Source organism: Zootoca vivipara, chromosome 5 (genome assembly GCF_965207765.1).
Source record: "Zootoca vivipara chromosome 5, rZooViv2.hap1.1, whole genome shotgun sequence".
NCBI lineage: Eukaryota > Metazoa > Chordata > Lepidosauria > Squamata > Lacertidae > Zootoca > Zootoca vivipara.
Genome location: NC_142588.1, coordinates 132,830 through 149,399, shown reverse-complemented (window position 1 = coordinate 149,399; position 16,570 = coordinate 132,830). Strand labels below are relative to the sequence as shown.

General features: G+C 47.8%; 1 protein-coding gene across 2 annotated transcripts in view; it reads left to right on the top strand.

Moving 5' to 3' along the window:
• SCUBE1 (signal peptide, CUB domain and EGF like domain containing 1) overlaps positions 1–16,570 on the top strand; it is a 195,440-nt gene that overhangs the window by 161,427 nt on the left and 17,443 nt on the right. For both annotated transcript variants that reach the window (XM_060275195.2, XM_035137812.3), the window contains 4 exons: positions 9,581–9,697; positions 12,472–12,594; positions 14,619–14,738; positions 15,510–15,602. In XM_060275195.2, the coding sequence (XP_060131178.2) occupies positions 9,581–9,697; positions 12,472–12,594; positions 14,619–14,738; positions 15,510–15,602 (453 nt within the window). The remainder of the gene's footprint in view (positions 1–9,580; positions 9,698–12,471; positions 12,595–14,618; positions 14,739–15,509; positions 15,603–16,570) is intronic.

The following is a 16,570-nucleotide window of genomic DNA, read 5'->3' as shown; positions in this document are numbered from 1 at the left end:
TGTCACTGCATTCAATTATTACTGTTTTTTGTAATAATGTAAGTAATAACTAGCTGTGAAAGCAGAAACATAGTCAGAATAATGGCAAGTAGATATTCAAATGTACAATTATTGTACAATTTATTGAAAAATGATTTTTGGTAACTGCACTGGGTGGTGGAGGCTCGCTAGGGTTTCATGCAGGACCTTTGCAGAGCTACTAGTACCTGGAGATGCTGGGGTCCTTCTGCATGCAGGACAGATGTTCTGCCAGTGAGCCACCACCCTTCACCAAAGGGACTGGCTGAGGTTGACTCACTGAAGCTGCTCTCCTGGTTCCAGGGTTTAAGGGCCAGAAGTATAAAGCAGCATCCTATGTTTCTGAGGAGAGGGAGAGGGAGAGGGAGAGGGAGAGGGAGAGGGAGAGGGAGAGGGAGAGGGAGAGGGAGAGGGAGAGGGAGAGGGAGAGGGAGAGGGAAGGAAGGAAGGAAGGAAGGAAGGAAGGAAGGAAGGAAGGAAGGAAGGAAGGAAGGACGGAAGGAAAGAGGGAGTGGGAGGGAGAGAGGAAGGAAGGAAGGAAAAAGGGGAGAGAAAGAAGAGTAGGAAATAAGGAAGAGAATAAAGAAGGAAAGAAAAAGAAAGAGGGAGAGAAGACGGAAAGGGAGAAAGAAGGAAGGAAGTAGAGGGAAAGAAAGAATAAGAATGAGGGAGAGGAAGAAAGTTGGGAAGGACGGAAGGAAGAAAGGAAGGAAAGAGGTGAGAGAAAGAAGAGTAGGAAAGAAGGAATAAAGAAGGAAAGAAAAAGAAAGAGGGAGAGAAGACAGAGATAAAGAAGGAAGGAAGGAGAGGGAAAGAAAGAATAAGAACGAGAGAGAGGAAGAAAGAAAGGGAAGGGGGGTCGCCGCCTTGATTCAGCGCCAGAAAAGAGCGCGAAGGGACCCAGGGGCAAAAAGCATTTCCCCGGCCCCAGCTGTTTGTCGGCGCTTTGTTGGCGCGGCGCTTCAGCAGCAAGTTCCCACTGCTGGGTCCCGCTGGCTGGGGCGCTCGGCGGGCCACATGACGAGGTCTGGCGGGCCGGATTTGGCCCCCGGGCCTTGTGTTTGACACCCGTGGCTTAGGGTGTTTGCTTGTAGCCACAGATGCTCCAAAGTGCTTTGTGAAAGCTAGCATGGGGTGTGATGGGCAGCGCTTTCCCCCCCCCAACCCCAATAGGCTCATTCTAAGCTCTGAACTGACTCCTTTCAGAACCTGCACACACCCCGGTCAGAAGTAATACCTCTCTTAGATGTGCTTTTGTCATAGACTGGATAATACCATTTAATAACAGTTAGGGTCTCCAGCCATGCCCATGGTGGCGGTGTGGTCTAAACCACAGAGCCTAGGGCTTGCCAATCAGAAGGTCAGCGGTTCAAAACCCCGCGCGACGGGGTGAGCTCCCGTTGCTCAGTCCCTGCTCCTGCCAACCTAGCAGTTCGAAAGCACGTCAAAGTGCAAGTAGATAAATAGGTACCACTCCGGCGGGAAGCTAAATGGCGTTTCTGTGCACTGCTCTGATAAGATAAGATATAAGATAATATAAGATATCTTTATTGTCATTGTCCCCTTGCGGGAACAACGAAATTACTCGGTTGCTACATCCACTCAGATAAAGCATTCCGCATAATCCAAAATTACAAAACCTAATTAAAAACAGTAAATATAATACAAATAACAAGTAAAATAAGATGACTTCAAAGTCCAGGCTTTCCATTTAAGGCCAAAATCGCTCTAGAGAAGAAACTGTTCCTGAGACGGCTCGTTCTTGCCTGCATAGTTCTATATCTCCGTCCCGATGGCAGGAGCTGAAACAAATGGTGACCAGGGTGCGTTGGATTTCTTGATAGGTCTAGTGCTTTTCTATGGTACCTGGTGGTATAGATTTGTTCTAAGGTGGAGAGTGGGCAGCCAATAATTCTCTCTGCTGTTTTAATAATTCTACACAGCCCTGCTCTGTCCTGAGAAGTACAGCTTCTGTACCACACACATAAACCGTACGTGAGCACGCTCTGTATGGCACAGTGATAGAAGGCAAGCAGCAGCTTTTGTGGAAGATGGTTTTTCCTTAAAATTCTCAAAAAATACAGTCTCTGCTGCGCCTTCTTCACAAGCCCCCTTGTATTAACACAGGAGGACAGATCCTCCTGTAACTCAATGCCTAGAAATCTAAACGTTGTTACCCTCTCCACACAAATTCCGTCAATCAAGAGTGGCTGGACCTCGTTCTTCTGTCTCCTAAAGTCCACCACAAGCTCCTTTGTTTTCTTTGTATTTATGAGCAAGTTATTGACTCTGCACCACTCTGTCAGCCGCTCCACCTCATCTCTATACTCAGTTTCACCCTCCTTATCAGAGATGAGCCCGATCATGGTTGTGTCATCTGCAAATTTGACAACCCTATTTCTAGGGTGGGTGGGCAACGACACAATCATAGGTATAAAGAGTATAAAGGAGCGGACTAAGCACACATCCTTGCGGTGTTCCTGTGTTAGTCCTAAGCATGTTAGACATATAAGGGCCCAACCGGACCCTCTGGGAGCAATCTGAAAGAAAGTCCAGTATCCACCCACAGAGTGATAAGGGGAGCCCCAGATTTCCCAATTTAGTTATCAGACGTCACGGTAGAATGGTATTGAATGCCGAGCTGAAATCTACAAAAAGCAGTCTGGCGTAGCTCCCCCGCTGCTCCAAATGTGCAAGAACAGCTTGGAGGGCAATCGCCACGGCATCCTCTGTTGATCTTTTTGTTTTGTAGGCAAATTGGTTCACCAGAGTTCACCAGACTAAGCCTCTGGTTCACCAGAAGAGGCTTAGTCATGCTGGCCACATGACCTGGAAGCTGTCTGCAGACAAACGCCAGTTCCCTCGGCCTATAGAGCGAGATAAGCGCCGCAGCCCCAGAGTCATCCGCGACTGGACCTAACAGTTGGGGTACCTTTACCTTTAAAGGTAAAGGGACCCCTGACCATTAGGTCCAGTTGTGACCGACTCTGGAGTTGCGGCGCTCATCTCGCTTTATTGGCCTAGGGAGCTGGCGTACAGCTTCCAGGTCATGTGGCCAGCATGACAAAGCCGCTTCTGGCAAACCAGAGCAGTGCACGGAAATGCCATTTACCTTCCCTATTTATCTACTTGCACTTTGATGTGCTTTCGAACTGCTAGGTTGGCAGGAGCTGGGACCAAGCAATGGGAGCTCACTCCGTCACAGGGATTTGAACCGCCAACCTTCTGATCGGCAAGTCCTAGGCTCTGTGGTTTAACCCACAGTGCCACCCGCATCCCACCTTTACCTTTACCTTTAGGGTCTCCAGCCATGCCTATGGTGGTGTGTGGTTGCTGCTTGCCAAACTGGAGGCAAAGGTTCCAATAAGATCTAACAGGTTCACTTAGTCAAAGATCCTGGACATAGGCCACAAATGTTGTCTTAAAGCCACACTTGTCATTTACCACCATAGACTGACTACCTCTTATGCCATACAACACGTTTGTTCAAATTCTTTTTGCCCAGGATTAGCAGATTGCACAAATAAACGTTCAGTAGCTGCCGAGCATCCATTTCTAGTAACTTTGGTGAAGTCAAATACACCAGCAGTCCTTGCATACCAGGAGCATGATAACTTGAGCCCTGTTGTTTGCAGAACTTAAGCACGGTAAACGAGGAGAGAGGGGAGCCTAGCGGCATTATAAACTGACAATCAAATTCCCGACTAAATCAAAGAACTGCTTGAAATCAGCAGTTGACTGAGAGCGTGTATCTGAAGAGGGCTGGAAGAGAGAGTCCAGTGTCCTCCCCTTCCCACACAAGAAGCTTCCTTTTCTGCAGAACAAGTGGCTGAAATAGTTTTCTCTTTTCTATGGCCAGTGCTGAATTTCACAATGGACTGTGATTCTGCACAGGGGAGATTCCCCGGTGTTCTGCATTTTCTGCATAGCCTTACCTGGGGCCCTCCAGGCTGCTGTTCTGTCGCGAGGGTATTCTGCAAGATGTTCTTGACACAGTATTAGTGCACTAGTGGTAGATTTCATCAGCTTTATTGGTTGCTCTGCGATTCTTCCGTCATGCTGCTACATGTTTTGCTCCCTGGAGGGGCTATTGCACAATAAAAGCAGGACAGAACCCCCCCCCCCAGAACTTACTATGTATTTAAAATTACGGGATTTTAGCAGGACATTACAGGATATTCACTGACTGGAAATGCAGTTGTGTGATCATGAATGCACCATAAAAAGGAGTCGCCCCAGGAGACATAATATAAGCCAAAGCATTTTGGTGTAAAGCTAATAGCTAATGTTATTTGCATGCTTCTTTTGATGCCCTCATTAATTGTAACTTCATATCATCGGATGTAAACTAGTATTAGACAAATTTACTAGACAAGTACATATACGTGGATGTAATCCAGGTACTAGAAACACACTGGCTTACAAAGAGACACATCGCTGGAACACAGAAGTACATTTGATTGATGGATCCTTTTCCTTGTCTCTCTCATTTCCTTCACACTCATATGCCAGGACCAAAGAGTTCAGAGCTACTAAGTAGACCAGTTACTTTAGAAAGGATTTCCATTCTCCGAAACTCAGTGATCTTTAGATATATGTATTATGGATGTATAGATCTAGCTGGACAATTATATTATTCAGGAACTACTGATTTTGTGCTGCTCTCTGAGAAGTCCCACCATCCAAACATGCTCTGGGCAGTCTAAAAAACGACAAGAGTTTGGACAGAACTAGAATTATCCTAATAAGCCGACAGTCACCCTGGAGCCCAGCTGCAGCCGCCTTCCTGTGCAACAACCGTTCTGCTAGCAGGGCCCTCCTTCTTGGCATAGCATAACAGCTGAATCCAACAGGTGCTTTGTGCTTGCAAAAGATGTTCTCCGTGATGGTTAAAGCTTGTACACCATTGCCTGCATGACACTTTGCACAATGTCAACTCTAATAGCTCCCATGCAGACATTATACACATCAGTATCAATGGAAGCTATAATCTAATTTTTAAAATCTCTGAGACTTCTGTGCATCAGAGTCATCACTATGTAGCATGATTCCACGGTCATTCATGTAAATTCTTACAGTTCCTTTTTTTGTAGATTACGTTGAGGCTTTTTTGCTTTTTAAAAAAAGTGACTAATAAGTGCAATAAATAATAATGACTAATTAATAATAATGCTTAGAACCCCGAAAACACTGGTTTTCTGTAAAGGTATATACACTAATTAAAATTTTCATTTTAGAGTGTGTGACATGCAGTCAATGTTATGATTTTGCTCATGTAATAAGTATAGCAATGATGCTATTGATATTTTTGTAGGTGTAGAATGTCTGTCAGAAAATCCTAGCTTATAAAGGGCATATTAATTCTCAAAACTGTTTGGGATTTGTTAGTAATAATACTGTAATAATAATAATAATTTATTATTTATACCCCGCCCATCTGGCTGGGTTTCCCCAGCCACTCTGGGCGGCTTCCAACAGAAAAATGAAATAAAACCTGCGCCTCCATGGACAGCTGTGAGTCCAAAATGACTCCCAGGCTGCGCACCTGGTCCTTCAGGGGCACAGTTACCCCATTCAAGACCAGGGAGTCCTCCACACCTGCCCGCCTCCTGTCCCCCACAAACAGTACTTCTGTATTGTCAGGATTCAACCTCAATCTGTTAGCCGCCATCCATCGTCCAACCGCCTCCAGCATAAATCTCTAAGCAGTGTACAATTTTTTAAAAAACAACCACATATTCAAACAAAATCTAAAACCAATAAAATACACAAAAGCATATCAAACTGAGTAAACCAGAAATTCAGAACGTGGATGTAAGAGAGAGGGCTTGCAGAGAGCAGCCCACTCTGCTTACTTCCACCAGATGGGAGAGCAGCAGCAAGTCTGGGAGTTCAAATCAGGAACAGGAAGGGTTAAGACGGGTCCAGGGCTCTGCAGAGTCCTGGTGGCTCAGCTCCAGGTTGGTAGCAGGGAAGCAGGGGAGGAGCTAGCTTCAGCAGGGGCTGGAAAGGAGGGAGGAGAGAGAACGGCACCTCAGGAGCCTGGTTTGGGACCACGGAGGACCCATAGAGCAAGGAGGAGGGGCGTTTGGAGTCTTAAAAGGGGGGTCAGAGCCCACGAGACGCCATTGTGGGCTTCTGCCCCATGCAGAGCAGACATGATTTGAGACATCTCACCACTGTATATAGCATGCACAATAAAACTATGAAAATCCAGAGGATGTGTGGAGTGCTTACTCGGGAGTAGCCAACACCCCATCTGTGACAGCAAGCCCACAAACTTTTGATGGCTACCCCGAGGGAAGAGGGCTGCAAATGGAGCAGCCGGCATGAAGTTGGCAGCATCTAAAGCAGAAGAGAGAGATGCCGAGGGAGGATTGGCATGAGTTGCCAGCACCCTGCAACTATGGAACGGCTCAAGCACCAGGTAGGCACCCGGGCACAGGGGAAGCCAAGCTTAGTGAACCGAGCAGCTCTGAACACAGCCAAGCCGGGGGAGCGGAGGCTGGACAAGCAGAGAGGACACTCGGGACGGGCCAGCACTTCGTAGGGCGACCCTCAGCACAAGCTGGCTCTAAGACTGAGAGGCATGGTGGCGTGGAAGTGCAGGAGGCGGAGAGGCGAGTCCGGGCAGAGGGGACAGACGGAGGGGAAAGGCAGCGGCCACAAGTTCCCATACAGTCCCGGGGAGGCAGCTGCAGCACAGCACAGCCCCCTCCAGCCAGATGTGATGCAGAGGGACAAAGCCCGCGCGCGGGTACTTTTAAACGCTGACGCGGGAAAACAGAGGAAAGAGAAAGGCGGGAGATGCCTTTACAATGCACCCAGCCACTGGGTGGAACACTGCCCCCAGAGGAAGGAATGGCGAGAGCAGGCAGGCACAGACACAAGCTTGGATGCCAGATCAGGAGGGGAGGGGCCAGGCAGAGCACCAACAACTGAGCCCTCCTGTAACACCCCACAGCACGACAAAGAGATGGAAGTGAGTCTGCAGCTGCCAAGAGGCCAGACCCAGGAGACAGTCGGGCTTCTCCGCAGGGGCAGCAGCGACGATTTCCTATCGGTGCACTTGGCTAAGCAGGATCAGATTCCCATTTTCCCAAGGGAGCTGCCCATGAGCGTCTTGACCGTAGGCGGCCGGGAATTGCAGGAGGGTGAGGTCACGCAACAGACCCCCTCTCGGAAGATGACAGTGAACAAGCACGCAGAAGTGCTAGCTTTGGACTTAATGGACAATGACCCTGTGGGCAGCCAGCGCCGGGGAGATCTCACCTTTGGAGATGCAGACGGCAAGGAGCACTGCAGGAAAGAAGGAGAATCCTCAGGATCGCACCACATCAGCTCCCCAGGCGGATGGAACGACGCAGAGGCGGGGATGCAGGAAGAGAAACTGAGCCAACTCACCAAAGAGGACACTTTGACCCAGAACATACGGAGGGACTTGAGGGAGAAAAAGGGGGCAGGGGAAGGGCTTGCAGAGAAAGAGGGGTTACTCTTTAGCAATGATGCCCGGTATATGCCCCAGGACTCCCTCAGAGGGAAGATTCTCAAGCAATATCATGACAACCCCACGGAGGGGCATGCAGTACATGTCTTCACGAGGCTCACACCCAGTAAGGCCAGTCTTGGGCGAAACCCCAGAGCCTTCCCAGAGCAGGGGGAGGGGGAGATTGGGGGACCACCTATTGAGGCATGGGGTGAGAGGAGGGAGACAGTACACCAACAACTGGATGGAGACGTGGCAAGGGGCAATGAGGCTTACAAGGAGGGGGCAGACCATCACAGGGGACTGGAGAAGGTCTTCCACGGAGGGGACAGGGTCTGGCTGTGGTCAGAAGGCCTTCCCATGGGGGGAAGGGGGAAGAAGCTGGCACCCAGAAGGCTGGGGCCCTTCAAGGTTCTGACACAGATCAACCCTGTCACCTTCAGGGGGGAAGCACCTACAGCGAGAAAGGTCCATCCCGTGGGTCACAGGTCTTTGCTCTCACACTTTAGGGAAAGCCCAAGGTTCAGAGGACGTGACACACATCCAACACAAGACGCTGACAGGAGGGAGGGGGAGGAAATCACACAAAAGACACTAGACAGAAGGGTGGAGGGAGAAGGCAGCCAAGAGGTTCCAGAAAGAAAGGAAGAGGAGGAGGTCTACAGTGCCACAGCGAGCCCGGGCTCCCGGTGGGGGGAGGGGGGGTTAAAATGTCTGATGGCCAGGCAGGGCACTCCTGCTTCCCAAAACGCGGAGGCAACCACGCACACCATGCAAGGGGAGGACCGCACACTGGAACTGCACGCTCCTTTCTCCCACAGACCCAAACCACCACACGTCAGTAGCACAGGGAACACAGAGGGGGAGGGCGATCCCAGGTGGGGAGCAGGGGAGACGCAGACCCAAGGAGCCCTCCGGGAATCGGAAGCAATTTTCCAGAGGGAGGAGGAGGATGACAACGGAAGGAACTACACGGACCAGCCACCCAGCACCGACGGGGAACAGGATTTTACACACACTACAGAGGAGGAAGACCTGTCAGGCTTCCAGCCCTCTTTACAGACATCAGACCAGGCAAACCAGGCCTCAGGAAGGGGGGGGGGAGCCTGGAGGGGGGGTGGATGTAAGAGAGAGGGCTTGCAGAGAGCAGCCCACTCTGCTTACTTCCACCAGATGGGAGAGCAGCAGCAAGTCTGGGAGTTCAAATCAGGAACAGGAAGGGTTAAGACGGGTCCAGGGCTCTGCAGAGTCCTGGTGGCTCAGCTCCAGGTTGGTAGCAGGGAAGCAGGGGAGGAGCTAGCTTCAGCAGGGGCTGGAAAGGAGGGAGGAGAGAGAACGGCACCTCAGGAGCCTGGTTTGGGACCACGGAGGACCCATAGAGCAAGGAGGAGGGGCGTTTGGAGTCTTAAAAGGGGGGTCAGAGCCCACGAGACGCCATTGTGGGCTTCTGCCCCATGCAGAGCAGACATGATTTGAGACATCTCACCACTGTATATAGCATGCACAATAAAACTATGAAAATCCAGAGGATGTGTGGAGTGCTTACTCGGGAGTAGCCAACACCCCATCTGTGACAGTGGGTGAAACACATTGAAAAGCACAATTTATAATACCAGCGTCCTGAATGCATATGGACCATGGTATTGCCTTAGTGAGGACTATTGCAAAGCTGACAGAAATTCAGTTGGTTCTCCTTCTGAAACCCACAAATGCAAACTCTGCCTGAAATACGTACATTTCACTCCTGATACACTGAAATTCAGTGGTGACACCCTGTGGGCATTATGGGCATTGCAGCAGGAAGACGTTTCAACTTTGTAATTAACTAAAGACTGTTTCATGTGAGCTTTTTCTCACCTGGAAACCATACCTGGGAATGCAAAGGCAAAACATGCACTATTGGTTGGCATGTGGGAGGCATGTGCAAGCTTTTCCTGTAGGCAGCAAAAAACTGTGTTGCGTGTCTTGTCCTCGACTTTTATTGATCCTTATGGATAGGTTATTGAGGTATGTTGATTATTTTGAACTTAAATGCACAATTTCTCACATCATTTCCCCCTTCTGTTCCAAATCAAGATATAGATGAATGCTCCTTCGAAAGGACCTGCGACCATACCTGTATCAACTACCCTGGGAGTTTTGAATGCTTGTGTCATAAAGGCTACACATTGTATGGAATGACGCACTGCGGAGGTTTGGAGAGTTTGATTCTTTTTTCATTCTTTCCTTAGTGACATAAGACTTTAGAATTGCAGAGTTAAGAGGGATAATAGAATCATAAGAGTTGTAGAGTTGGAAGGGACCCTGAGTATCAACTCCCTGCTTTGTAGTACAGTCGTACCTTGGATTCTGAACGCCCTGGAACTCGTATGTTTTGGCTCCCGAATGCCACAAACCCGGAAGTGATTGTTCCAGTTTGCGAACCTCCTTTTGGAACCCGAATGTCCGATGGGGCTTCTGACTGGCTGCAGGAGCTTTCTCCTGCAAGTTGGATAGCCATCTGCTATGGATGCTTTAGTTGAGATTCCTGAATTGCAGGGGGTTGGACTAGATGACCCTTGGGGGTCCCTTCCAACTTTACAATTCTGGGATTTTATGACCGGGAAACCACCTGGACCTGGCACCTGCCCATTCTTTATCCGCTTGACAATGCTTCTCCTTTATTCCATCTTCAGTGTCTCAGCAAGGTAATCTGCCTGATCTAAGGAGAGCAGGCCAAAACTAGGTGCCCAACAGTGCCTGCAGCTTTGATACAAAGCAGAATATAAGTTCTGGAACTAGAGATTCAGATCTGTGGGCATGGTGTAATTCTTGTCTTGATTGCCCTTAATTATAGGGACGTAGCTCCTAGTCTGTGGTTGACTTAGAGCAGGCATCCCCAAACTGCGGCCCTCCAGATGTTTTGGCCTACAACTCCCATGATCCCTAGCTAACAGGACCAGTGGTCGGGGAAGATGGGAATTGTAGTCCAAAACATCTGGAGGGCCGAAGTTTGGGGATGCCTGACTTAGAGAGTAGGCCAACAGCTGGCTGGGCTTCTCTCCTCTTTCCCATTAGCACTGCTTTAAGTAGGCCAGGGTGCAGTGTGCCTTAGAGGCAAAGGGCAAATTCAAATCACACATGCAGCTGTCATGGGCTGGCTGGACGCAGAGGAGTGGTGGGAGGCATCAGCCGGGGAACCCCCAGGGGAAGAAGGCTCAGAACCCAGGGACTGGTGGTGGGAAGATGATGATGAGTGGTCAGAGGGAGCAGACTGGGAGGAGTAGGTGTCAGAAAAGCAGAAGAGGCAACAGGGTTTAGTGGGCAGGAAGAGTCTGTGGCAGAGAGTAGTGCAGAATCAGAGGCCGGAGAGGAGTGGGGCCAATAGGCAGAGATGAAGCCGACTGCTGAAGAATCCAGGGAAACTCCTTGTCCTGCTGTGACCATCTCCCTTCTTTCCTGGTCTGAGGTATGAAGTGGTCAGAGCAGAGATAGACAAGGCGTCAGAGACTCAGGCTGGATCTAGAAACATCAAAAAAGTGTTTCAGGAAAACATGTTGTAAAACCTCAAAGTGGGAAATCACGTTGGCGATGGATGGAACTCCATAGCGCCATCTGGTGTCACAGTGTTTTAACACATATGCAGTTCTGGGGGTCCGTGTACAACCCGAAAAGTTTGCAAAAGAGGCACGCGTGTGGCGCGATAGAGCGAATCTGCGCAAGTGCGCGCAATGGAACCCAGAAGTATACACTTCCAGGTTTGCCACGTTTGCAACCTGAAAGTTACGTTACCCAAAGGTAACCTAACCTGAGGTACCACTGTAAAACGCTTTTTCTTTACTAACATAGCTGAGTCCTCAGCTTGCTTGGGAAGGAGGGTCATTGGGGCAAGACCTACTGGGAAGAGTTTCTGTGCTCACTAGGCCTGAGCTGTTTTGTTTCCTTGAACAGAGAGTTAACTTCACTGACACTTTGCAAATTATTGTTGCCCTGCTTCCAACACCTGCCCTGACAGCTCTTTGGACAATATTAAACTACAGTTTAAACCTTTAATTAAAGCTGTCTTCTACTAGCAGCCAGGGTTTAGAATACCTTTCTGACAGTAAGAGCTGTTTGACTGTAGGATGGATCCCTTAAGGAGGTGGTGGGCTCTCCTTCCTTGGAGGTTTTTAAGCAGAGGTTGGATGGCCATCTGTCGGGGATTGTTTTAGTTGAGATTCCTGCATTGCAGGAGGTTGGACTAGTTTACCCTGGGGGCTCCTTCCAACTGTACAGTTCTATGGTACTAGGATTCCTTGAGGCAGGGCCGGCTCTAGGTAGACCCCCGGTGGTGCAGGGCGGTCGCGAGCTGCGCCCGCCCGCTGGCCGGCTGGTCCACCGGTTCGACACGCAGCTGCGCCCACGGCAACCGCACTGTGCCTGCCCACCTGCCGCGCAGCAGCACCGCCCACCCACCCACCGTGCTGGGAAACGGGGCAGGGGGGGCGCCGGAGGGATCCGTCGCTCCACGGCACCAGGGGCGCTTAAGACGGCCCTGCCTTGAGGTGTAAGCTGTTGCAAGCAGAGTTTTGACCTTCCCTTCAAGGTCTGTTTCTTGACTAGTCTTCGTTTTCTTTCTATGCAATGTCACGGCCCCACATTAAGGCCTTACCAGTCTCTGATTCTGCCAGCAGAAAAGCCATAGAACACTCATTCAGTTCTACAAGCGTCCTCGCCATTTGTGAGGGAAAATGTGGTCATTCAGCAGAGAAGTGTCTAGGTGTCAGGTTTTGAATTTTGCAAGGATTGGAGGGAGACAAAAAAAAAATAGGCATGGCCCACAATTACTATTGCACCAACTCTGGAGTCCACAACAAGGATGAACATGGAATCAGGAAAATAATAATCTAACCTAAAGCAGTTCTGGTGGACAGACAACAGGAAGGAATAGTCACACCCGATGGTATTTACTTACAGTGCAACACTAATTCATTTAAATGTACTTTCAGATATTGATGAATGCAGTATCAGCAATGGGAGCTGTGACTATGGATGCCTTAATACAATGGGAAGTTACGAATGTGTATGTCCATCGGGGAAGAAGTTGCACTGGAATAAAAAGGATTGTATTGGTAGGTAACATTTTGGAACAGGGCGCCTTCCTCTTTTTTTCACTTCTTTCACTGACGAGCAGCCTTTTGATATATTAAATATATAAAATTGCATGGCAGAAAACTCCAAGGGCAACAGATGTAATAGGAAACCCAGTCCTTGCAATTTTGTAATTTTAGATAACACAATTTGAGAAAGCTATTTCTGAGGAGTATACTACAGTGGAACCCCGGTTTATGAACACCTCGGTTTACGAACTTTCAGTTTACGAATGCCGCAGACCCACCTGGAACGGATTAATTCACTTTCCATTACTTTCAATGGGAAAGTTCGCTTCAGTTTATGAACGCTTCAGTTTATGAACAGACTTCCGGAACCAATTACACCCATGCTTCGGGTTAAGTACGCTTCAGGTTCATAGCTTCCAAGTTTCCCCTTTTCTCACGAGGAAGCCTATTCAGCATAAGGGAATTTCCCTTAAAAAAGGGGAGAACTTGGCAGCTATGTTCAGGCTGAGTACTCCGCGGACCCGTCTGGAACGGATTAATCCACTTTCCATTACTTTCAATGGGAAAGTTCGCTTCTGTTTATGAACACTTCAGTTTAAGTACTCCGCAGACCGTCTGGAACAGAATAATCCACTTTCCATTACTTTCAATGGGAAAGTTCGCTTCAGTTTATGAACGCTTCAGTTTATGAACAGACTTCTGGAACCAATTGTGTTCATAAACCGAGGTACCACTGTACATGTTTTGTTATGTGCTAATGGCGTGTGAAGACAGGCTGTGGCAGATTGAGTGGAAGAGTCCAGCAAGAGCTACCTCTCCTTGAACTTCTCTCCTTTTTTCCTCGGCTTGGTTGGCTTCACAGCATGGCCCAGCCCAGAGCATCCTGCTTGGGAGCCTCTTGCCCATTGGTTTGAGGGCAATCTCGCTCAAAAACAAAGCTCAACAACTTTCTGCTCCCCTCCCCCCCCCGATTGTCCAGATTTTCACTTCTATTTTAGGGTTTTGTTTTCTTAATTTTGGATTCAAAAAAACAAGGGTCATTTTATATGTGGAAAAATATGGTAATTTTAGTTCTCTGTCTGTACAATATTCTCCAAGCCTAGACAGTTGTCTTTTTAGAACTAACTGTGTAAAACAAGAACCATATTGTCTATATATAAAAGAACAGAAGTCTTAGGACAGGCATAGGCAAGCTTGGCTCTCCAGATGTTTTGGAACTACAACTCCCATCATCCCTGACCACTGGCCCTGTTAGCTAGGGATCATGGGAGTTGTAGTTCCAAAACATCTGGAGAGCCAACTTTGCCTATGCCTGTCTTAGGAGGTCCAGTTGTAGAGATTCAGCCTTAGAATTATAGCTGTGAGAAAAAGGTTGAAGAGCATGGGAATTAGAATGCATTTTTGTTTAACTTCTTGTTTTATTGGAAATGTATTTGTCAAAAGAGCCTGAGAGTCCTACTCTGATTTTAGCAGCAGTATTGCTAGAAAGCTCATGGAGTAGATGCAAAAGATGTTTATACTGGCCCACAAAAGCCACATAAAGATGTTTTAGGGTCCTTAATACTTTGTTGGGTAAGACTTGGTTTAGTAGCCGTTTAAGAGTTTGTGTCAAACTTGAAACCAATTGCAGAGTTGAAAGGGATAATGAAGACAATCACAAGTTTAAATACTTTTAATATCCTGTATCAGTTTGTGTCTATTTAATTCAATTGTCTGAGGATACAGGTGACAGCTTCTGGTCGGTTCTCAAAAATGCATATCACCTTTTAAAATAATGCACACATGTGTTAAGATTTGAAATGGAAATTTGTTATACCATTTTGTATCCAGAGTTGATTGGCTTCCACATAAATTTTTGTATTTATGAGGTGGTTTTATGGAGGAGGAGATCATCCTTGCCCTCAAGCGAAGGCCTGAGGCTTACATGCTCCCTCTGCTTAGCCACTCCAGTCTGAAAAACGAATGAGCTTAACTGGAGAATCCTGCAGAGTGCAAACATTATCTGAACCAGTGATTTCCTGTTTCTTCTTCCTCAGAGATGGTGAAATGCCTTCCAAATGCCAAGCCAGCTCCAAAGGCCCAGTTGGTCTGCAGCAAATTGGGAGGGATTGAAAGCTGTTTCTTATCATGTCCATCCAATACCCTTTTTCTCCCAGGTTGGTACTGAAGAGCATATTAGTTTTCTTAAATTCCTTTCCTGGCTTTATTCAGGTCCAAAAATTGTGTGTGTATGTGTGTGTGTGTGTGTGTGTGTGTGTGTGTGTGTGTGTGTGTGTGTGTATATATATATATATATATATATATATATATATATATATATATATATATATATATGCTGCAGGAAGGTCTTTTTAGATTAGTATTTATTTGCTTGGGAAAACAACAGATAAGTCCTGCCCCGCATAATTGATCACAAGACACTATTTGAATGGTAAAGGTAAAGGTAAAGGGACCCCTGACCATTAGGTCCAGTCGTGACTGACTCTGGGGTTGCGCACTCATCTCGCGTTATTGGCCGAGGGAGCCGGCATACAGCTTCCGGGTCATGTGGCCAGCATGACAAAGCCGCTTCTGGCAAACCAGAGCAGCACATGGAAACGCCGTTTACCTTCCCGCTGTAGGGGTTCCTATTTATCTACTTGCATTTTGACGTGCTTTCGAACTGCTAGGTTGGCAGGAGCTGGGACCAAGCAACGGGAGCTCACCCCGTCCGTCACAGGGATTCGAACCGCCAACCTTCCGATCAGCAAGCCCTAGGCTCAGTGGTTTAACCCACAGCGCCACCTGGGTCCCTGGTAATGCCTATCAATAAATAAATAAAAGTTCTGAGCAATGGACAAAAGTTTGGCCTTAACTCAGAGGAATAAATGAAAGATATGCCTTCCATCAGTATATTTTGTGGTGTGTTCTTCTTTTCTTTTGCTCAGACACAGAGAATAGTTATTCAGTAAGCTGTGGAGTGCCAGGGCAGCAAGGCAAGTCGCTTCAGAAACGCAATAGCACTCTTCCTAGCTGTGCAGGTAAGTATTGCTCTGTAGAATTTGGTGATAGATGTACTGTAACTCCCAAACACCCATTAGCCTCGGTCCTGTATACCTGAAGGAGCGTCTCCACCCCCACCATTCAGATCTAGTACCGAGGGCCTTCTGGCGGTTCCCTCATTGCAAGAAGTGAGGTTACAGGGAACCAGACAGAGGGCCTTCTCGGTAGTGGCACCCGTCCTGTGGAACGCCCTCCCAGCAGATGTCAAGGCAATAAGTAACTATTTTACTTTTAGAAGACAACTGAAGGCAGCCCTGTTTAGGGAAGTTTTTAATGTTTAATGCTGTACTGTTTTAATATTCGGTTGGAAGCCGCCCAGAGTGGCTGGGGAAACCCAGCCAGATGGGCGGGGTATAAATAATAAATTATTATTATTATTACATATTATTATATCTTCTTCCATTATGTATACAGAAAGGATGGGGACCGCTGGCTTGAAAAGTTGCTCAGCCTCCAGAATTCCCCTTCTGGCTCCCAGCACAACCTTTGACTCCAGCCCTCCTCACCCTTGTTTGGCTGGATTTCCCCATGTGATCTGAGACAGAGGGAAAGGGCTGTTTATCGCCATCACCATTTTATTTGTATGCTGCCTTTCCATAGTTAAAGCGATGCTCAAGGCAGCTTGCAACATGGAAAGATTCACATAATTACAACGGTAGTCATAAGCTATAAACAGAACATCGGAAGGTACACAAGCAAATTGCACAATTTCCACATAAATCATAAGATCCGAAAATATAGATAACAAAAAATTAGTAACAGCAACAAACTCCGCTAAGCAAGTTTGTAGCTGGAGTCAAGAGTTTTGTAGCTGGAGTCACGGCCCACCCAAGCCAGGTGGGGAAATTATTATTATTATTTATTGAATTAATATACCCCCCTATACCCGGAGGTCTCGGGGCAGCTCACAGAATAAAATCAAAATATATATAAAAAAATAAAACCA